At 33.6% G+C, this 19,174-nt stretch overlaps 1 protein-coding gene across 1 annotated transcript in view; it reads left to right on the top strand.

The window, feature by feature from the left end:
- Positions 1-10,364, top strand: part of LOC120344308 (E3 ubiquitin-protein ligase rnf213-alpha-like) — a 79,686-nt gene extending 69,322 nt beyond the window's left edge. The window contains exons 39-52 of the mRNA XM_039413450.2: positions 539-1,095; positions 1,351-1,507; positions 1,982-2,157; positions 2,950-3,083; positions 3,320-3,419; positions 3,553-3,661; positions 4,204-4,409; positions 4,933-5,101; positions 5,515-5,559; positions 5,729-5,806; positions 6,061-6,171; positions 6,492-6,687; positions 7,013-7,187; positions 7,868-10,364. Of these exons, the coding sequence (XP_039269384.2) occupies positions 539-1,095; positions 1,351-1,507; positions 1,982-2,157; positions 2,950-3,083; positions 3,320-3,419; positions 3,553-3,661; positions 4,204-4,409; positions 4,933-5,101; positions 5,515-5,559; positions 5,729-5,806; positions 6,061-6,171; positions 6,492-6,687; positions 7,013-7,187; positions 7,868-8,015 (2,361 nt within the window). The 3' untranslated portion in view covers positions 8,016-10,364. The remainder of the gene's footprint in view (positions 1-538; positions 1,096-1,350; positions 1,508-1,981; positions 2,158-2,949; positions 3,084-3,319; positions 3,420-3,552; positions 3,662-4,203; positions 4,410-4,932; positions 5,102-5,514; positions 5,560-5,728; positions 5,807-6,060; positions 6,172-6,491; positions 6,688-7,012; positions 7,188-7,867) is intronic.
- The last annotated feature ends 8,810 nt before the right edge of the window (positions 10,365-19,174 follow it).

The raw sequence follows: 19,174 nt of genomic DNA, 5'->3' as shown, positions 1-19,174 counted from the left end.
TTGTTTTCATATCAATTCCTTTTCGTTTATTAATGTGCAGAATTTTAATTATATATCAAACACAGTATCAAACTTAAATTTTTATCATGCCATCATAAGTTTTGAATTTAAATAAATTTCTCCAGAAAAGTATGTACTCCCAAATTAGACATTGTTAGAAAATGCTTTAGCCTATAACATCTATAAACATACTTTTTCATTGAGTAATTTCCAATATTTCTACTGTTAAAAATAATTCCATATGTTTATGAGATGCTGCTATATTTGAATATTCTGCTCGAAACAATTCACTTCACCCTGTAGAATTTTTTGTTTTTAAAATTCTGCTAAATTAGGATTCATTTCCTCTTATCTTATCTGTATTCATGCTCATTATAATAGAAACGGATGAGATTCTCACATCTACAGACATTTCTTTCATATAATTTGATAAGTGGCCCATCAGTGCTAAGTGATGAGTTCTTGATACTCAATCTTGCTTTGAGCAAATTTTTATGGAAAACTGCTACCATGAATAAAACATCCATTTGTTTTGCAGGGACTAATTCCTGAAAAGTGGAAAACTGCAATCGATGAGTATGACACAGACCATTGGCTCCTTTTTGATGCAATATTGACCGAGGTGGAAGGGGGCTTGAGAAAGCCTCTACAATCACGTGATGATTTCATGTCCGAATTAGCAGCTAAACCACCAAGCAGAGAAAAATTATATTTTGCAGTAAAAAGGAAGTACAAGCAAGGCCTCAATCGTAACAGTCATATTACTAATGATAACGAATTGGGATTTTTCATTAAAATAAATAACCAAGTTCGCCAAGTTTTCAGAAATATTGATTCAGCTGAGAATCTAAAAGAGTGTGGCTCTGTTCAGTTACTTGTGATGTTTGTGGCAACAGCCATAAATAAAGGTTGCCATATGATGTCTGGCTTTGCTCAGTTTGCTTTGAAACCGAGTCAAACTAGCAGGCTATCACTACCAACAATGTTTTCGGAAAATGAGGGTTCATACCGGGAAGACACCACATTGATCGTGCTCTTCATATTACATGCCAGTATTCTCATTGGCTTTACTAATAATTCAGAGGCTGTAAAAATGTGAGTTTACTGAATTTACAAAAGTGCTGAAACGTTACCACTTTTTTTTAAGATAAAATACTTGATAAAAATATAGTTAGAAATTACGATTCCAATAATTTATGATAACTGTTGCATTCTAACATGTGGCAATTTGAGATGGAAATATTATACAAAATTTTTCTCTTGTCAGATGGATTTTGCCATTATTCAAATTAGATATTATAGGTTTAAAATTGTGCTATCGGGAACCATAATAATGAATCTTGTTTTTAGCATGCTCAAAGGGTCGATAAGGACACCTGAATTAGACAAGTACCTCACAGAGGAGCTCTGCACAATCTTGCGAAATTTGAAAGATTTGTGGAAGATGGATATGCATGATACTTTTTTAATTATGCACCATGTCCTGGAACAAATATGGGATACTGAGGTTTGAAAAGTTTCGTGTTAGTTGGCTTCTACTCTCTCACTTAGTGGGTACTTTGATGGGTGACAATGTTAATAAGATGAGAATGATGGCTGAGTGGTTACCACACTTGACTTTATCAATATTAATGTGGTAGAATATATAGTTTGAGTTCACATCATTCTAAATTTAAGAAATCTAGGTTGCTCCATGAGAAAGTGAAATCTGAAAAGTGCCTCATTCAGAGAAAATGCCTAAAACATTTAGGAATTCAGAATAGCCGGGACAGAACTTCACTTTTATATTACATTGAAAATATTATATCATATTCATACTTGAGTCAGTATGTATTTGAATCTTTTTCTCATACCTCAATAGTACGTTTGTCATGATATCACAGCATTCCATAAACAAAAAGTATGTGGCATTGCTAAGCATCGAATGCATAATACCTAAAACTCAAACCTAGTTGTTCTCATACAGCTAACATTTTTTCAGTGTCTTCCAAATACGGAAATATTTGACTGGGTTACGCAGGAAGGAAGATGTCAGTGGAAAACCAATTTTCAAGAAAAATACTTGTCTTTTACAGTATCAGTAGATAGTGTCAATGAAACTCTGAAGAACATAAAGACTGAGAAAAATCGCCGTCTGGTGCAATCAAATTTATTCAAGTATGTGGTGACTTTGGTTTGTTTAATTGCAATGATCTTTTCAAGTATTTCTTGTATTATGCTGTAGGTGGAGTAAAATAAATTTTATAGCAGAATTTATGATTTTTCTAACAGTTTTATCGTAAAAATAATCTGAGTGGCAGCATTGCGATAGAACGGAGTCAGTGTTGCTCAGATTTGTCAAATTTACAAAATGGCAAAAATACTTATCAAAACCAGATATACTCGGGTAGTTTATTACACATTTGTATGTGCATGGATTGCCGTTGTAGTTATGCTTTTATTTTGTCAAAGCAACCACAGACAATTAACTTAATTATTGAAGCAAGACATTTTAAATATGCTCGTATCGGTCATGGACTGATTACTTTGCACAACCGAAAAATCATTTTTCACCGTTGAAAAAGTCGTTCCGCGGGGTTTCCAGGGCAATTTAGTTTAGATGTTGAAAGAAACACAAAACCCAATTTTGAATTTCGTTATTTTTGAATTTTTAGATATTCACACTTAGTAAAGACCTGAATATTTTACGTGACAGAAAAGTCGGTATACCCTAAAAATGTCGACTCTTTTAACGAGCACGGAAGGGAATGGGAATTTTCAATTTTACAACCCTCCCTTTTGAAAATCCTGGCTGCACCCCTAAATACATATGTGTGATTCTTTTTACTGGTCACAATATTATTAAAATAACTTACATTCTATGAATTTAAGTTCAGGATTTTTTCAATTTGGTGTAAGGTGTGATAGTTCTATTCGGATCATATTCATTATTATTTTTCATTTGTACAGATTTTTGCATGATGGTGATATGACTGATGATGACCTGGATGAAAATCTGTTGTGGAAAAGAGAATCACTTTGCTGCTATACTGAACTTTGTTGTCTTGAACGACTCCAGCAAGTTCTAGATGAATCAAAAAAGAGTGAGAGTTATTCCGTTATTCGATTACTTTCATCAATAACCGACAAGTAGTTGAACGACTATGCGATATCAAAAATCCCAGTACTTACAAGTGTGTTGTAAAATGTCAAGTAGTGCTAATTTAGTGATGCATTCGGGAATAGACTGATTGAATAAGCAACTTAAAAAATATTTATTAGACAGCTAATAATTACTAAAAGTGGACAATACATGAACAATAAAAATAATCTTTTGCAGCGATGGGCTGTATTCTCAAAACTGTACTGACTACTGAAAATATAAATCTCATCCAAGGTTTGGAGACTGTGTTGAATCTACATCGCATTTTGATAGAACGGTATTCATTTTTTTTACAGTTGACTAGTATTATTTAATAATAATAGAATATTATTTGCGGCGCGGCTGCTTTTAAATCTATAGTACCTACATTTCTGCTAAACACTCATTTATTAAAATGTTTTTGTATCAAGGTGTCAAGGTTTTTCATACGAAAATTTTGAAAAAAGAAAACTAGAAGAATATTTGAAAAATGATGATGAAAAACAAATAGCAGAACGCTATATGAACCTTTGGAATAAGGTAATACTTTGAATCTCGGGTGCTCCCGAAGTATGTGTACCAGGTTAGGGTTCAAGTTGTGCGTCATCTTGGTACACATACTTCCGAATCTCGAACATAAAACTCAAAGTTTTTGTTTTATTAATGTAAGAAAAGCTAATAAGATGATTCAACATTTTAGCGGGGTTTGATTTCCGTTCATGCTTCCAAAAAAACAACTGGTAATTATTTCTATACCTGGCATGGTGTATTCCAGCATAAGATAAGAATGACTTTTGTTACTGCCCAAGAGACCATCGTTTGCCATAAAATAAACACTGTTGTACAATTGCTCTTAAAAGGCTTTATATAGCCAAATTATATATACAACATGTGGATATTAGGTTTAGACTGCGGATTTCAACTGGGCATGCACTATTCAGTTTCCCCAACCTCAGTGAAATTGAAATAATAAATGAACTGCTGAACTATATATATGGCTGAGAATTGTTGTCCACAGGGGCAATATGATGAAAGATTATTTTGCGATTGATTATTGAACATTTAAATTTGATTTTATTCAGGTCATGCCAACTCTCAGGTCAAAAGCTGCTGACAGTGCTTTACTGACAGATCATATTTATGAGTTGTCTAAAACTAGTCCGGTGACTATGTTTATACCAAGCAATATTGGGCAAGGACAATGTGCAAAGATGTTTGCAGAATATCTTATTGATGTACAAAACACTCTCATTGATGAATGCAAAGTCTCTGAAAATGTTACTTGCAAGTATGTTATTGAATGGTTGGGGTTCATATTTATTTAATGTTCGATAATTTTCATTAATAAAACCTAAAAATACCTTGATAGATTTTTATGAAAATCCACCTTTTTAAGGGATGCACCTGGCTTCTTTTTAAGGATTGCACCTTGCATCTTTTTAAGGTCTATTTGAATTTAAATAATTTTTGTTGCAATAAATTCAGGAACTTTCACTGTTTGTGTTGTAACTCGCAAATGTATATTGCACGAAAAATGAAAATTAGCATCTCCATAGTTCTAAATTTGTTTCTGATGTAGAAATTAGAGCTCGATTTATGTTTCCTATTTGTCTTGAATGTCCCAAGTAGGAATTTGGTATTTTCAATGGAAAATAAGGCTTAACAATGCCAGCATTTTTAGACAAAAACGTTAAAAATCCTCTCGTTATGCAAGCAAAAGTGTTTAGGCAAGTAGTGAGTATCATGAAATCGGGGTTATATAATGAGGTATATTATCATAATATAATTTTACTGTTGATTATATTCTACAGATTCGATGAAATTGATGTCAGTGATGTTACAAGTGCTCATTTAATATGTATAGAAAAGCATCGTGACATTCTTCCTCTGATACAAACTCATGCTGTTTACACGATTGAAAAGGATGAGTTTGGGAAGCATCACAATGTTATATACAAGCTTGATGTCCTGGAAAAACAGGTGAAAAACGCAACAATTTTTTTACAAAGTGATTAAAGATTTAAAGATATACTTAAAAATTATAGATTAAAAATAGAAAAACTCTAAAAATAATTCTTCAATGCTGTTTACATTAACTTTTCTGATATCTCACCCATATAAGTGGATTAATGTGAAGCTTAAATTCTTTATTTTTTTGGTTTTGGGTACATTTGTTTAAAATGACTGAACTTGGTTGTGCAGAAGTGTGGCACCACACTCTCACAACATTGTTTCAATTTGCTGCAAACTAGCAAACTTGACTTGGATAAAATAAAATGGTATAGAGTTTATGTAAAGGGTATAAAAAACTTATAATCTACTAAATTGTGAAGTTCAAACTATGGTGCTTCGCATAGGAAATTTTAAAATGTACAGTATAAATGTTTTGGCAGGTGGAAGTCAAATTTCTGAAAAATAAAAGACTTATCAGGAAAAAGGTAAAATATATATATTTTATTACACATTGTCTTACAAAAATATTGGTTGAAATGGACTGTTGGCTAAAAATAGATTGTTTTTTTTTATTATTGAAAATAATAATATATATTTCCGTTTTATATGTTTTATATTTACAGCATACCGATAATATCTCATTTCTGTTTTTAGACATTGCCTCGAATCTGGTACAGCAGTAACACTGGTATGGAGAGCGACTGGAATGACATTATTTCAAACAATGAACAGGTAATAAAGCTGTCAAAAAAGTCTTGGATACTTTGTAATAGTAAATTTTATTTGGAAGTTGATAGTTATTAATTGCACTGAACTTTTTACAACAGGTCGAATGGCATTGTAATGCATTCAAGTGGTGAATTTGGACCATATGGCAAACAAAATGACAATTTTTTATTGCTATTGAAAATAAGCTTTCTTTTAATTCAATCAGTTAAAAGGTTTCGATATATCATCATTTTATTTGGTAAATTTTGATACCACAGAATGAGTTGCCAGTGAACTTGAAGATGCAGACTGATGGCTTAGCGTCATATTCATCAACTTTGTACTCAGCTGTGAGATCTCTCGAAGATGGAATTAGGCGATTGGCGACGGTGAGCTATTTTTTTTTAATCCGAATTTTTTGTCGTTGAAGGGTTTGAAGTCAAATGAGAAATAATTCAGTTATGTGGTTGGTTTTCATGCATTTAATCATGAGATTATTGTGAACTATAACTATATACAAATACATCTATAAGTTTTCATTTTGTTTAGGGCAGACAATACCAACGATATGCCATGATGCAATTTTTGATCTATTCCAAATAACTAGTGTTACCTGTGTATATTTTAAAATACCTTTTAAAGGTTGAAAAGTTAACTTGTAGCTATCTATATATATATATATCTTCGATAAAAAAATTTTTTTATCTAGGTGCAAATGGATCCCAAAACCAGAATCAAAAAATTTCTGGATGAAGAATGTAAGATATCTTCTGCTGAGTTAGAAGGAATTCCTTCAACGGCTAACATTGAGCACACATTGGCATTGTACTCGAGACTTTCATGGCATCGTTCTAAACTGTATTTCTCTCGTCGACTTGATCCATATTCTGAAATACTTCCAGAAGGTGAATTTCTGTTTTATAAAAATTTCCACATTGCCAACTATCCAAATAAAATAAATGAAGTATAAACAGAATCAATTTAAAAATGAAACAAGTCAAATTGGCAGATAGGTTGATTAATATGTCTTATCAAAATGGAATGGCTCTTTGATGCGACATATCATGACCGCAAAGAATACAAAATTCAAACAAAGTGTTGAAAACGGAGATGTTTGAAAACAAACAGCAAGCAGACTAGATAAGAACGTTTACTATTGCACCTTGCTTACCAAATACTTTGATTAATTTGTGTATTTTTATTTGCTAACCAGCTGTATATATTGCATAGGTTCTCAAGAAGAAATAAAAAAGCCCAGAATTGAAGCAACACAAGACAAATCCAAAAAAGTCGAATCCACACACGAAAAACTGAATGCTGTTCTACAAAATGCAGACATCAACGTTTGTCAACAGCACATAAATGAAGTAATAATTCGTTTGCCTGGAACTTCTCCAGAAAAAAGGTAATTGAAATTAACTTTAGAATATTAATTTTTGATATCAAATATTTGAAAAGAATTGAGTATATTAAAAAATTTCATTTATAATTATTTAAATATTAGAATCACACAATATTTTAGGCTGAAACATACTTCAAGCTTTTTTCAAAAAGAAGGCACCAACTGATCTTGATATGTTGATTTTTAAAAAGTGAAATAAATAATTAACATTATTTCCAATTCATTATCAATTCCCCCTAAATACATTTTCAAAATGGAATTTTGAATTAAAGCTAAATTGTAACACCCCGGAAGTGCTGCAGTATGCAAAACAAATCAATTTTACTATTTGCAAAAGCATTTGTCCCGGGAATGTATGGGAATTTATTTAAACAATTTTTTATAGTAAAAATTTTAAAATTAAAGAAATCCAAGCGCCAGTTTTGCGTCAAAATTTGTGACACCATGATTTTGAGAGTTTTAAGCAGTTTTAAGCATTTTCAACAGACTAGCATGTGGTGATAAAAAATTTTCTTCAACTTTGGGCCGCACGCTGGAGACAAAATTTTATCATTCAAAATCCAGTCATTTTTAAATGGTATCTGGTCCGGATTTACCTCCATATCCCCACATCCTCTCTACCCTATTCGAAATATATTTGAATGAAATGTATACATATATATATTTTTTTTTGTTTGTTTCAGGCTTGCTAAAGATGTGTTTCCACGTGTTAAACCTTCATTTCTCACGCAAGTCAAAACCAGACAATGGTATTCAGAATTACCTGATGATATTCGTTTCAAGCACATTTCGTATTTATTCAAGCAGACGATGAAGCTTCAATCTAAATAATTATTTTGTTTATATTCAAAACAAATGCATTGTTGACATGAGGCCTTTGTACTGGAATTGAATGTCTACAACAATTAATAAAAGTCGAATTTCCACTCAAACTAAACTACAGTCCTTGATTTTCAATATATACAACTGGAATAAAATCTACCGTATATATTACATGTTTAGCGCAATAGGTCATTTTTCATGGTCATGAAGTCTATAATTCAATCCAAATACCGTATATCCTCGTTTATAAAACCAAGTGTAGAACTCGGGCTATCTCCGCCTTCGAATATCGCACACACATCCTCGCGCCGCCATCCACATTTTGATTGAATTTTACTGTACCCCTATTTTTGTTGTAATCGTGGGTCGTAGAAATAAATTACAGTCAACATCTGCAGCGCCGACCAGAAGTACTTATAACACATCGAAGATGTTTTTTTTCAAATATTTTACAATTATTAGTGCTTTTTTCGAGATAATGATAATATCGTCAGTTTAAGTTGACGATATTAAGGTAAAAAAAGGCGATCCCGGAGTATGTGCACCAAGATGGCGCACAACCTGAAACCTAACCTGGTACACATACTATGTTCAGGTTGTGCGCCATCTTGGTGCACATACTTCTGGAGGTCCAAAAAAAATGCCAACTAGAAAAATAAAACTTGATTATTGGTCTTGATAAGGTATAATGGAGGCGTAGTTCCACTTAATTCTGTCAATCGAATAAATGACACTCGTGATGACGATAAACAGTCAGAATATATATCATAAATTAGATGTGTCAAAACGCATGTGTGCTGGTAATGAGTGTTATTATTTATACAGTCAGCTTATATGCGTATTTTTTATAAATCAACCGTTTCGGCTTATATGCGAGCATATGCATATCGTGTTTATATTTCGATACTTCATATAACCAGTCTTTTGTTGGTCCCATTATTGAGAAACATATCTTTACACTGAAGTCTTTGTGGGTTGTCTGCACCCTTTAATGTTACGCTATCCCTCTCCTTATTAGAATTTGACAAGATTTGTTTTTATTATATATTATTTTTGAATATTAGTTTTGAGATTATATAATTAGAGCTGAGTGTGATCTTACAAATTGATATTAAACTATATTAATAATCAAGTACAATTTTTCATTTTATGCAATCAATCAATTAATGTTAATATTATGATTTTTGAACATTAGTTTTGAGATTATATAATTAGAGCTGAGTGTGATCTTACAAATTGATATTAAACTATATTGTTAATCAGAAACTGATGGCTTAGATTATTGATTTCTTACGATTTCAAATTCTTCAAAATAAGAAGGTAAGAAAGGTTGTTCTCTGTTCAGGATGTACATGAAAACAAAATTTTAGCCCAAGCCACACAAATCGTTTGTATATTTTTTCCAACATCAATTAGGAAATGTAAAGATGTCATTTTCTGGTTTACTAAAGAAAAATTCTCTTCGGGCCTGATGATTCCTGGTTGGTTGGCAGTTGGCACTCCAGAAGTGTGTGTACCAATATGGAGGTAACTAATTTTGTTCGTCAACTTTACATCAAGTTGTGTCAAGGGACGGAAGCCCATGGACAGAGGGTATATTCGCTTGGCTAACACAGACAATTCAAAACTCGTAATAGAACTAATAGAAGGAAAATCGAATAATGGTTATTGCCTAACCTGGTACACATACTACGGGAGTACCAGTTGGTTAGAGAAGCTGACTATCACTAACATAAAATTCCACTAACCTAAATATGTAATTCCTATCGCGTAATTACTAAATATGACAAAACTGTGCAATTTGCGTGTGGGCCATGCGTATCTTTCCTATTTTAATGAGTGTTGGAACGCAATAGACCCATGGGTAGAAATTTGATGATGGTGTCAACATACAGACTGGCTAGCCCTAAAATAAGCCTCTATTAACAAATACTCTCATAACTATCAATGTAAGTACATTTTGACTTTCGATGAGTAACATTAGATCATCAAGTATAAGGATATTAAAACATTTCATTGCCTGATATTAATTGAAGACCTGACTTTTAAGACGACTACAGTAACTAACAAGTTAATTTCACGATTCAAATGAATGACTCTTATTTTGTTCAATCACAGCACATTGTTCAATTTTGAGGGTAAAAGAGAAAATCTTAAATTGTCCAAAGGGTGTCTTTTGGGGGTAAATGATCAAATCTTAGATTATACAAAGGGTATCTTTTTGGGGGTAGAAGAGCAAATCTTAAGTTGTACGAAAGGTGCCTTTTTGGGGGTGAAAGATTAAATTTTAAATTGTCTTTACCTTTTGGGGGTGAAATAGCGAATCTTAAATTGTTCAAAGGGTACTTTTTTGGTAGTGAAAGACCAAATCTTAAATTATCCAAAGGGTGCCTTTTGGGGGGTAAAAGAGCAAATCTTAAATTGTTCAAAAGGTGCCTTTTTGAGGGTAAAAAAGCAAATCGCAAATTGTCCAAAGGGTTCCGATATATGGAAAGTTTGAACTACGGTGACTGTTTTATTTTCCCCTCCCAATCTGGCAAAAGTCAAAAGTGATGAATGGATCATAAAAAATCATCTACTAAATATATTTAACAATTACAAAATATAATAACTACCAGTATTATCCTTTTATCCTTCACAATAATAATATAGGAGATTGAACCAAAAAATGCATCTCTGGTGCCATATGTACAAAAACCCAACATACATAAAAGACAAAAAGAATTGACCACGATGATGAGAAATAATATATTAATGACGTTTATGTATAAAGTATTTATGTGCAATATTTCTCGAACAATTGTCAGATTTGCTATTAATTAACCCGATCTTAGCTTTGTACCTGGACTATATGAAATATCCCAAATCAGGGGTTTCAAACGCAAGAACACCTTAAACACATAAAATAATTTTGATTTTGGGTGTTTTTAGCGTACTAATATTGATGCTTTTTCTCATTCCTCTGAAAATTTGTTCTTTATGAATAAAATAAGATTAGAAACTGCATTGAGTTACACAGCACTAAGTTTCATATTAGTGCAGGTCCAGGAATTTACTTAATAGCATGGCTTATGGGAGTTAATCTGGCATGATTGAAATCACTGTGATATAATTAATGGATAAAATAACATACTTTTTTGTTTATTATCTTACTCTGTGGGGATAACTATGTTGGTATTTGATATAGGTTTCAGATTGTATGGATAAACTTGAGACTTTGTTTTTTACTCGAATAGGGATATGTTCACTCGTAATAATACACACTTGAATACAGAAGAAAGAAAATATGGGATGAATAGAGAAATTTGCCAATATAACTATTTACCGGAATGAGGCCCACCATACTTAGCCCAGAAAGAACTTAATTTTTACGCGACTATAAGATTTTCCTATTATCCCGGAAAGTTAACAAGATGGCTTATTCATATGGCGTAATAGTTATATATTTCAGATGTTCGGATATTTTATTCTTGATAAATACATGGTATCTGCACACATATTAGTGACAACCTATTCGAAGTGAAGGCAACAAATAACAATCATAAAAAATACCACCAGATGAAAATACATTCGTGTCAACTATTAGTAATGCAATGAAAAGGGCCATGAGCAGAAAGTCAAGATTGGTTTCGATAAAACAGTGGTTCTCAAACCTTTTTAAGCGCGATCCAAATCTGAGTTTCATGAATACTCGCGACCTAAACCTTAACATCGCGAAAATGTATTTTTTATTTTAGTACTTTTTGAATCGACCTTTCAATACATCTCCAATACACGACTCTATTTTACTGAGCGATACGCAGTACGCACAAGTCATCACTAGAATCGTGGCGATTGCGAGCCTGAGTTTAATAACCCTCACTGTCGAAAATCCCTGCTCGCACACATACGTGGTCACGAATGGTAGCAGAAAAATCATAGCTTCGTTTTCAATTACCTATACCGTTGTCCGTCGCAAACATGACAACCCCACTAGACCTTCGGTCGCTTTTGCAATGTACAACTTTTCACTCATCAGCTAAAGCCACATTCTCAGTGCTTCCCAAAATTTTTGATATTGTAAGCCTTAAATCGAATTACCAAAAACTCAATTACTCTTTTTATAAAAATAAAATTTCAAGCGCGCAACTTATCCAATTTACCAGCCACAATAACATAATAATCCGCACGAGACGAACCTCCTTGATTTAATGTCAGTGGTAAGAGTGGAACTCTTTTTGCAGTATTAAAAGATAAAATCTAGGCAAAATGAACGACAGACAGCATTTCATTTGTCGGACAGCCACTCCCAGTGACTGCCTTGCGCAATGACAATATTGCATTGCCCATACAAGGACTCATATATAACTTAAGAATGGCTTAAAACAAACCACAATATAGTTTGATGGTAAGCGCATCACGCTTTCGCTGTCAAAACTATATTATTTTGCGCGTTATAAATTTAAAAGCAACGCAAGACTACGAATTTGAAACGTGTTTAGAATAGGTTATCTCTTTTTGTTGGCTCTGAGATTGTTCCTATTTTAAGCAAGGGGTAATTGGGATATATTTGAGATAATTTGCAAATCGCGATTTGCTAATGCAATCGCTTTAATTCGCTAGAATTTGCACTGGCCCTCACTAACAAACAGAAACGATGAATGTGAGAAATCTTTACGTTGCGTTGTTTTTAGTCTTCTATCTGCGTATTCACGCAATGACGAATTTGCGAAGTTTGTAATTTTTTATTTTATTTAATGCGAAAATACCGCAGACACGGTGGATAGATACGAATATAAAAAATCAACTATTAACTTCATGAATATCAAATCACGGGGTCAGTAATGATAATATTTTCCGCGTAAAATAGAAAGCGAGTTTCTAAGAGTCAAAGTCTTTTGCGTAGTTCAGTGCTTTCTAAACTAATGGTAAAAAGCCATAAGTTTGATTCAAAATTGGGTTCGAGTCAACAATTTTGATTAGAAAAGTTTCAAAACAACATTTCAACTCACAATAATGAAATTTTTCAGCGTTATTGGGTGCTGGTGAGCAGCCCGTTATTTCGCGAAGGAAGACAGAACTGATAAAACCGCTCGTATGCTGGCAAACGACATTTCGGTGACGATGATCAGAAATGTCGGCTATTTTCCACTGTTACTCATCTTAGGGATTTAATTTTGCACCAATTGTTACTTCACACAGATGATCCACGCAATTGATCGACAAGTTGTCAGTTGGTTGTTTCATGTTCTCTTTTGGCGGCGCCTTTCGAGTTTTAAGATTTTGGCCAAAGAAGGGTTCAGATTTCTGAATTTGCTTTGTCTTCAGCGAATGTATATTTAAATTAACTATTGGTAGGTTGTTTGTTTACTTGGTCTAGCTTTATTCAAATATTTCTTCCACATCCGTAGACTTTTAATCAGTGCTTTACAGCACTAACTGTCGCTTTTATAATATCCAGTTGGATTTGGTCATTTCAGAAGATATATTTCACCATTCAACGCAAAACTCATTATTTAACAAAATAAACGAGAGAGCAACCCTCAAATTATGAACACGAACGACGCACATCGGTACTGGCAGGGAAGGCAATGTGATAGTATTTAGGGGGGGAAAATGCAGGTATAACTGTTGAAAATCATCGAAAAATCTAGTTATGTGGTGCGCCTAACTATCAACTTCGGGATTGCGAAGTTAACAAAATAGCGATTCGTGGGAAACTATGAAAGCGCCATACGATCAACATCAAGCAACACTTCTTGTGGTTCTCAGGCAATAGACGACTCGCTAAGCAAATGACGCTGTATAAATGGCTGTTTTTCAGACTCTTGGATTCGGTATGCTTATTTTGAGAGCGCTGACGCGTACGAACTGGTTTACGTGTAGTTTTTGAAAATATTAATTGTTTTAATTACGTCTCGTCAAAATAAGCAAATGTGTATGGTGGCCCATCGTTGTCACGTGTAAAATTTAAAAAAAAAATGAAAAAATAAAATGAAAAAGCGAAAATAAAAAAATAGTTGTGAAAAAACATGAAAATAATTGAAAAAAATAAAATAAAAAAAAATTTAAATTAAAAAAAAAAATTGAAAAATAAAACAAACAAAAAAATTAAAAAAAAAATTAAAATTAAAAAAAAAAATTAAAAAAAAAAAAAAAAATTTGAAAAAAAATTGGATAAAAAGAAAATAAAAAGGTTGACAACGATGGTCCGCCTCGTGGCCCATCGTTGTCACGCGTTTTTATTTTTAGAAAATTTGATGCTGCTTGGGACCAACGTTGTCAGACTTAATCCTACACGCACAAATGTGTTTCCTGGGTTTCTAACTCACTACTGATTTTCATGACCAATATCCAATAAATTCAACATGAAAATGTTCTACAAATTCTCCATGCTACAAGTTCAACCACAAGCAATATATTTATAATAAGGATAAGAGAATATAGAATTGGATACGAAAATTTGTTTTTACGTGTAGAAGGTAATTTAATTGGAAAATGCTGCTTAACTGCTCAGACACTCGTGCGATGCCGGTACGGTATCGTCTGACCGTACCGGTACCCATGCAATCACTCGTGAAAGAATGGGAGATGATGAGTGATTGTATGGCTACCGGTACGGTCAGACGCAAAGCGACTATAACCGACTACCGGTATTTGGTAAGACGGTACGGTACCGGCATCGCGAGTGTCCAGACAACTGAGTAGTTAAGCAGCATTCTCCAATTAAATTACCTTATACACGTAAAAACAAATTTTCCGAATTTTCGTATTCAATTCTATATTCTCTTATCATTATTATAAATATATTACTTCTTGTTGAACTTGTAGCATGGAGAATTTATAGAACATTTTCATATTGAATATTGCTCAAGAAAATCAGTAGTGAGTTTGAAACCCAGGGAACACATTTGTGCGCGTAGGATTATGCCTGACAACGTTGGTCCCAAGCAGAAGCAAATTTTCTAAAAATAAAAACGCGTGACAACGATGGGCCACGAGGCGGACCATCGTTGTCAACCTTTTTATTTTCTTTTTATTCAATTTTTTTTTTTAATTTTTTTTTTTTTAATTTTTTTTTTTTTTTCGTTTTTATTTATTTATTTTTTTTTAATTTTAATTTTTTTTTTTCATTTTTTTTTTTAAATATTTTTATGTTTTTTTACAAAAAAATTTTTATTATCGGTTTTTTATTTTATTTTTTATTTTTATTTTCAATTTTACGCGTGACAACGATGGGCCACCATAAATGTGTATCACAAATTATTTTTCATTCCAAAAAAACGCACTTGCCAAAGGATGAAAAATAGAGTCCTTTAAATAAAATATGCTTTTGAACGAAGTGTTGGTCAATCAAGAACTTTTATCATTATTTCTCCTCCTGTTTTCGCCCAATAAATTTTAATTACGCGCTAGCCAGGGGCACAGCGACGGGGGGGGGGGGGGGCTTAACCCCCATTTAAAACTGTTCTATAAGGGTGTTCTATACATTTTGCTTAGAACAAACCACAATATAGTTTGACGGTGAGCGCATCACGCTTTCGCTGCCAAAACTGTATTATTTGCGCGTTATCACCTTAATTAACGCAACGCAACACCGCTAGAATCTGAAACGTTTTAGTTGGTTCTGAAAGTTCTCCTATCTTACGTAGTGATTGAGATATGCACCTTACGAATCGCTGAAGCAATCGCTTCAATTCGCTAGAATTTACATACAGACAGAAACGATGATACTGAGAAATATACGTTACGGAGTTTTTCGTTTTTTTTCCGTGCCTACCATATCTTTTCAACTCGAATTTTGCATAAAGCGTGTCAACACCATTTTGAAATTAGAAACGTCAAACCCGATAGAGATGATAATGTATCCTATGAAATTTTCGGGTAATTATTTTGACCACGTGAATGCCATGGTTGTCGATTTATTTAATCAGTATTTTTAACTCAAAGCAACACTGAGTATTCACGTAATGACGAATTTGCGGAGTTTTTGTTCATTATTATTTAATACGAAAATAGCACAGACACGATAGGGATATGAAAGCATATAAAGTCAACTTTAGGTTTCATAAATATCAAATCCCGGGGTCAGTAATGATAATATTATTTGCTTGAAATTGGAATCGTATTTTACAAAGTGTGAAATAGACGATCAAGTCCTACGCGAAAGATAAAAGTCAGACAAAATTAGTTTGTGTTGTGCATTCTCTCATTATTAGTTTAACAAAGGCTTTAACACCTGTCGCCGATGTGAATTCACAGTTCTGCCCAAAATATAAAAAAAAACTCCGATGTCCGCCGTTGCATGAGAATTGATACTTGTGAATAAAATGGAACGCGCTTTAATATGGATTAGATACTTTCTGTAGTATGTGTACCAGGTTAGGGCTAGGCTATAATTTAGTGCGGGGGCTGTTTGTGTTAGCCAAGTGAATACCCCCAAACCATAGGTTTCAGTTCCTTTACACAACTTGATGTAAAATAGGCGGACAAAATTAGTGACCTCCATATTGGTACACGCACTTCTGGAGCGCCAAAGGTAAATGATAACTATATATATCATCAAGTTTACTGTTTTATACTTTCAACGGGCCACATTTACTCATAAATAACAATGGATATACAACTACAAGTATTTTTTGAATCACGAATTAGCAAGAATTATGAAAATAATTAACCTTTAAATAAGTAGTAAGACCATAGTGAATATTAGTGCAAGCTTGAATGAAATGATAAACGCTGTGTGGCAGTCTAGGGATTTGTTCAAACAGACTTGTTTTAAAACAATTGTTTTAAATCAAGTTTTTTTTTGCCTGTTTTTGGTCCAAATGGCTGTACTATTTGATTTTTTTGTATGAAATATGTTGAAGAAAAATGGATGTAAAAACTTGCCAAGCGTTTCTTATTTGCAATAAATATTGCCATTACCCTAAAAACCTTGCTCCGACGAAACCACTTTGCGAAAATTGAAATGCGATCGAATAAATGAGTTTGCCTTCACTTTAGGAGAAAAATGCCTATACATGAACTCGAAATCCATAATACGCGTCATAACAGATTTGTTGTGGTGTCTCTGCACCAGAGGCATCTTACAATTAGCAGAGGCTAGGCTAGGGTGTCTCATCTTTTATATCAGTAAATTTCCGCCGATGTAAGCATATTCTTCATTATCGCAACCCACTCGTTTTGCCGAAGGCTGCCTGACTTTTGTAGTAGGCTCGTTACTCGTGAGCTAAGTTCCATGATTTTTCTTAATCAAAACGTTTCTCTGATATCTCGGATGAACATTTCGATTAAAAGCTTATGGCTTTGGTGGAGATACAAACGTTGCGATAAATGTACGCAATTGAAGTAAAAGTCAAAATAGAATTTTTACTTACTTTTGTAAAATTATAATTTCGGCTGCGTGTGCAGCTGCCAGAAAGCAACGTTATGGCGCAGTTTCCCGGCGATACAAGGGGTATCTCAATGAAAAATTCAGAGAAAAATTGATTTAAAACAAGTCCTTGTTTTAAAACACGATGTTTTTTTAGAATTGATAAAAAACAAAACCCTATGAATGTCCGACGACAAATTATAACCGGGTAACGGAAGTTAGAATTCGAGATTTTGGGGTTAAAAACATTTGAATTACAAATATTTCGTGTTACGAGTAGTTCGTGTTTTACTTTTGTTAATTGGGGTTCCATAAAAAACGAAAAATGATATCAGGGGTTCCGCAATAACAAAAAGGTTGAAGAGCACTGATTTTAAAGCAACGCAAAACTGCGAATTTGAAACGTGTTTAGGATAGGTTATCTCTTTTTGTTGGCTCTGAGATTGTTCCTATTCTAAGCAAGGAGTAATTGGGATATATTTGAGATAATTTGCAAATCGCGATTTGCTAATGCAATCGCTTTAATTCGCTAGAATTTGCACTGGCCCTCACTAACAAACAGAAACGATGAATGTGAGAAATCTTTACCTTGCGATGTTTTTAGTCTTCTATCTGCGTATTCACGCAATGACGAATTTGCGGAGTTTTCAATTTTTTATTGGTATTTAGTGCGAAAATACCGCAGACACAGTGGATAGATACAAATATAAAAAAAATCAACAATTAACTTCATGAATATCAAATCACGGGGTCGGTAATGATAATATTGTCCGCGTAAAATAGAAAGCAAGTTTCTAAGAGTCAAAGTCTTTTGCGTAGTCCAGTGCTTTCTAAACTTATGGTAAAAATGCCATACGTTTGATTCAAAATTGGGTTCGAGTCAACAATTTCAATTAGAAAAGTTTCAAAACAAAATTTCAACTCACAATAATGAAATTTTTCAGCGCAATTGTGTGCTGGTGAGCAGCCCGTTATTTCGCGAAGGAAGACAGAACTGATAAAACCGCTCGTATGCTCGGCAAACGACGTTTCGGTGACGATGATCAGAAATGTCGGCCATTTTCCACTGTTACTCATCTTAGGGATTTAATTTTGCACCAATTGTTACTTCACACAGATGATCCACGCAATTGATCGACAAGTTGTCAGTTGGTTGTTTCATGTTCTCTTTTGGCGGCGCCTTTCGAGTTTTAAGATTTTGGCCAAAGAAGGGTTCAGATTTCTGAATTTGCTTTGTCTTCAGCGAATGTATATTTAAATTAACTATTGGTAGGTTGTTTGTTTACTTGGTCTAGCTTTATTCAAATATTTTTTCCACATCCGTAGACTTTTAATCAGTGCTTTACAGCACTAACTGTCGCTTTTATAATATCCAGTTGGATTTGGTCATTTCAGAAGATATATTTCACCATTCAACCCAAAACTCATTATTTAACAAAATAAAGGAGAGCAACCCTCAAATTATGAACACGAACGACGCACATCGGTACTGGCAGGGAGGGCAATGTGATAGTATTTAGGGGGGGGGGGGGGGGGGGAATGCAGGTATAACTGTTGAAAATCATCGAAAAATCTAGTTATGTGGTGCGCCTAACTATCAACTTCGGGATTACGAAGTTAACAAAATAGTGATTAGTGGGAAACTATGAAAGCGCCATACGATCAACATCAAGCAATACTCCTTGTGGTTCTCAGGCAATAGACCATTCGCTAAGCAAATGACGCTGTATAAATGGCTGTTTTTCAGACTCTTGGATTCGGTATGCTTATTTTTAGAGCGCTGACGCGCACGAACTGGTTTACGTGTAGTTTT

Source organism: Styela clava, chromosome 5 (assembly GCF_964204865.1).
Source record: "Styela clava chromosome 5, kaStyClav1.hap1.2, whole genome shotgun sequence".
Lineage (NCBI taxonomy): Eukaryota > Metazoa > Chordata > Ascidiacea > Stolidobranchia > Styelidae > Styela > Styela clava.
This window is presented reverse-complemented; position numbering and strand designations above follow the sequence as displayed.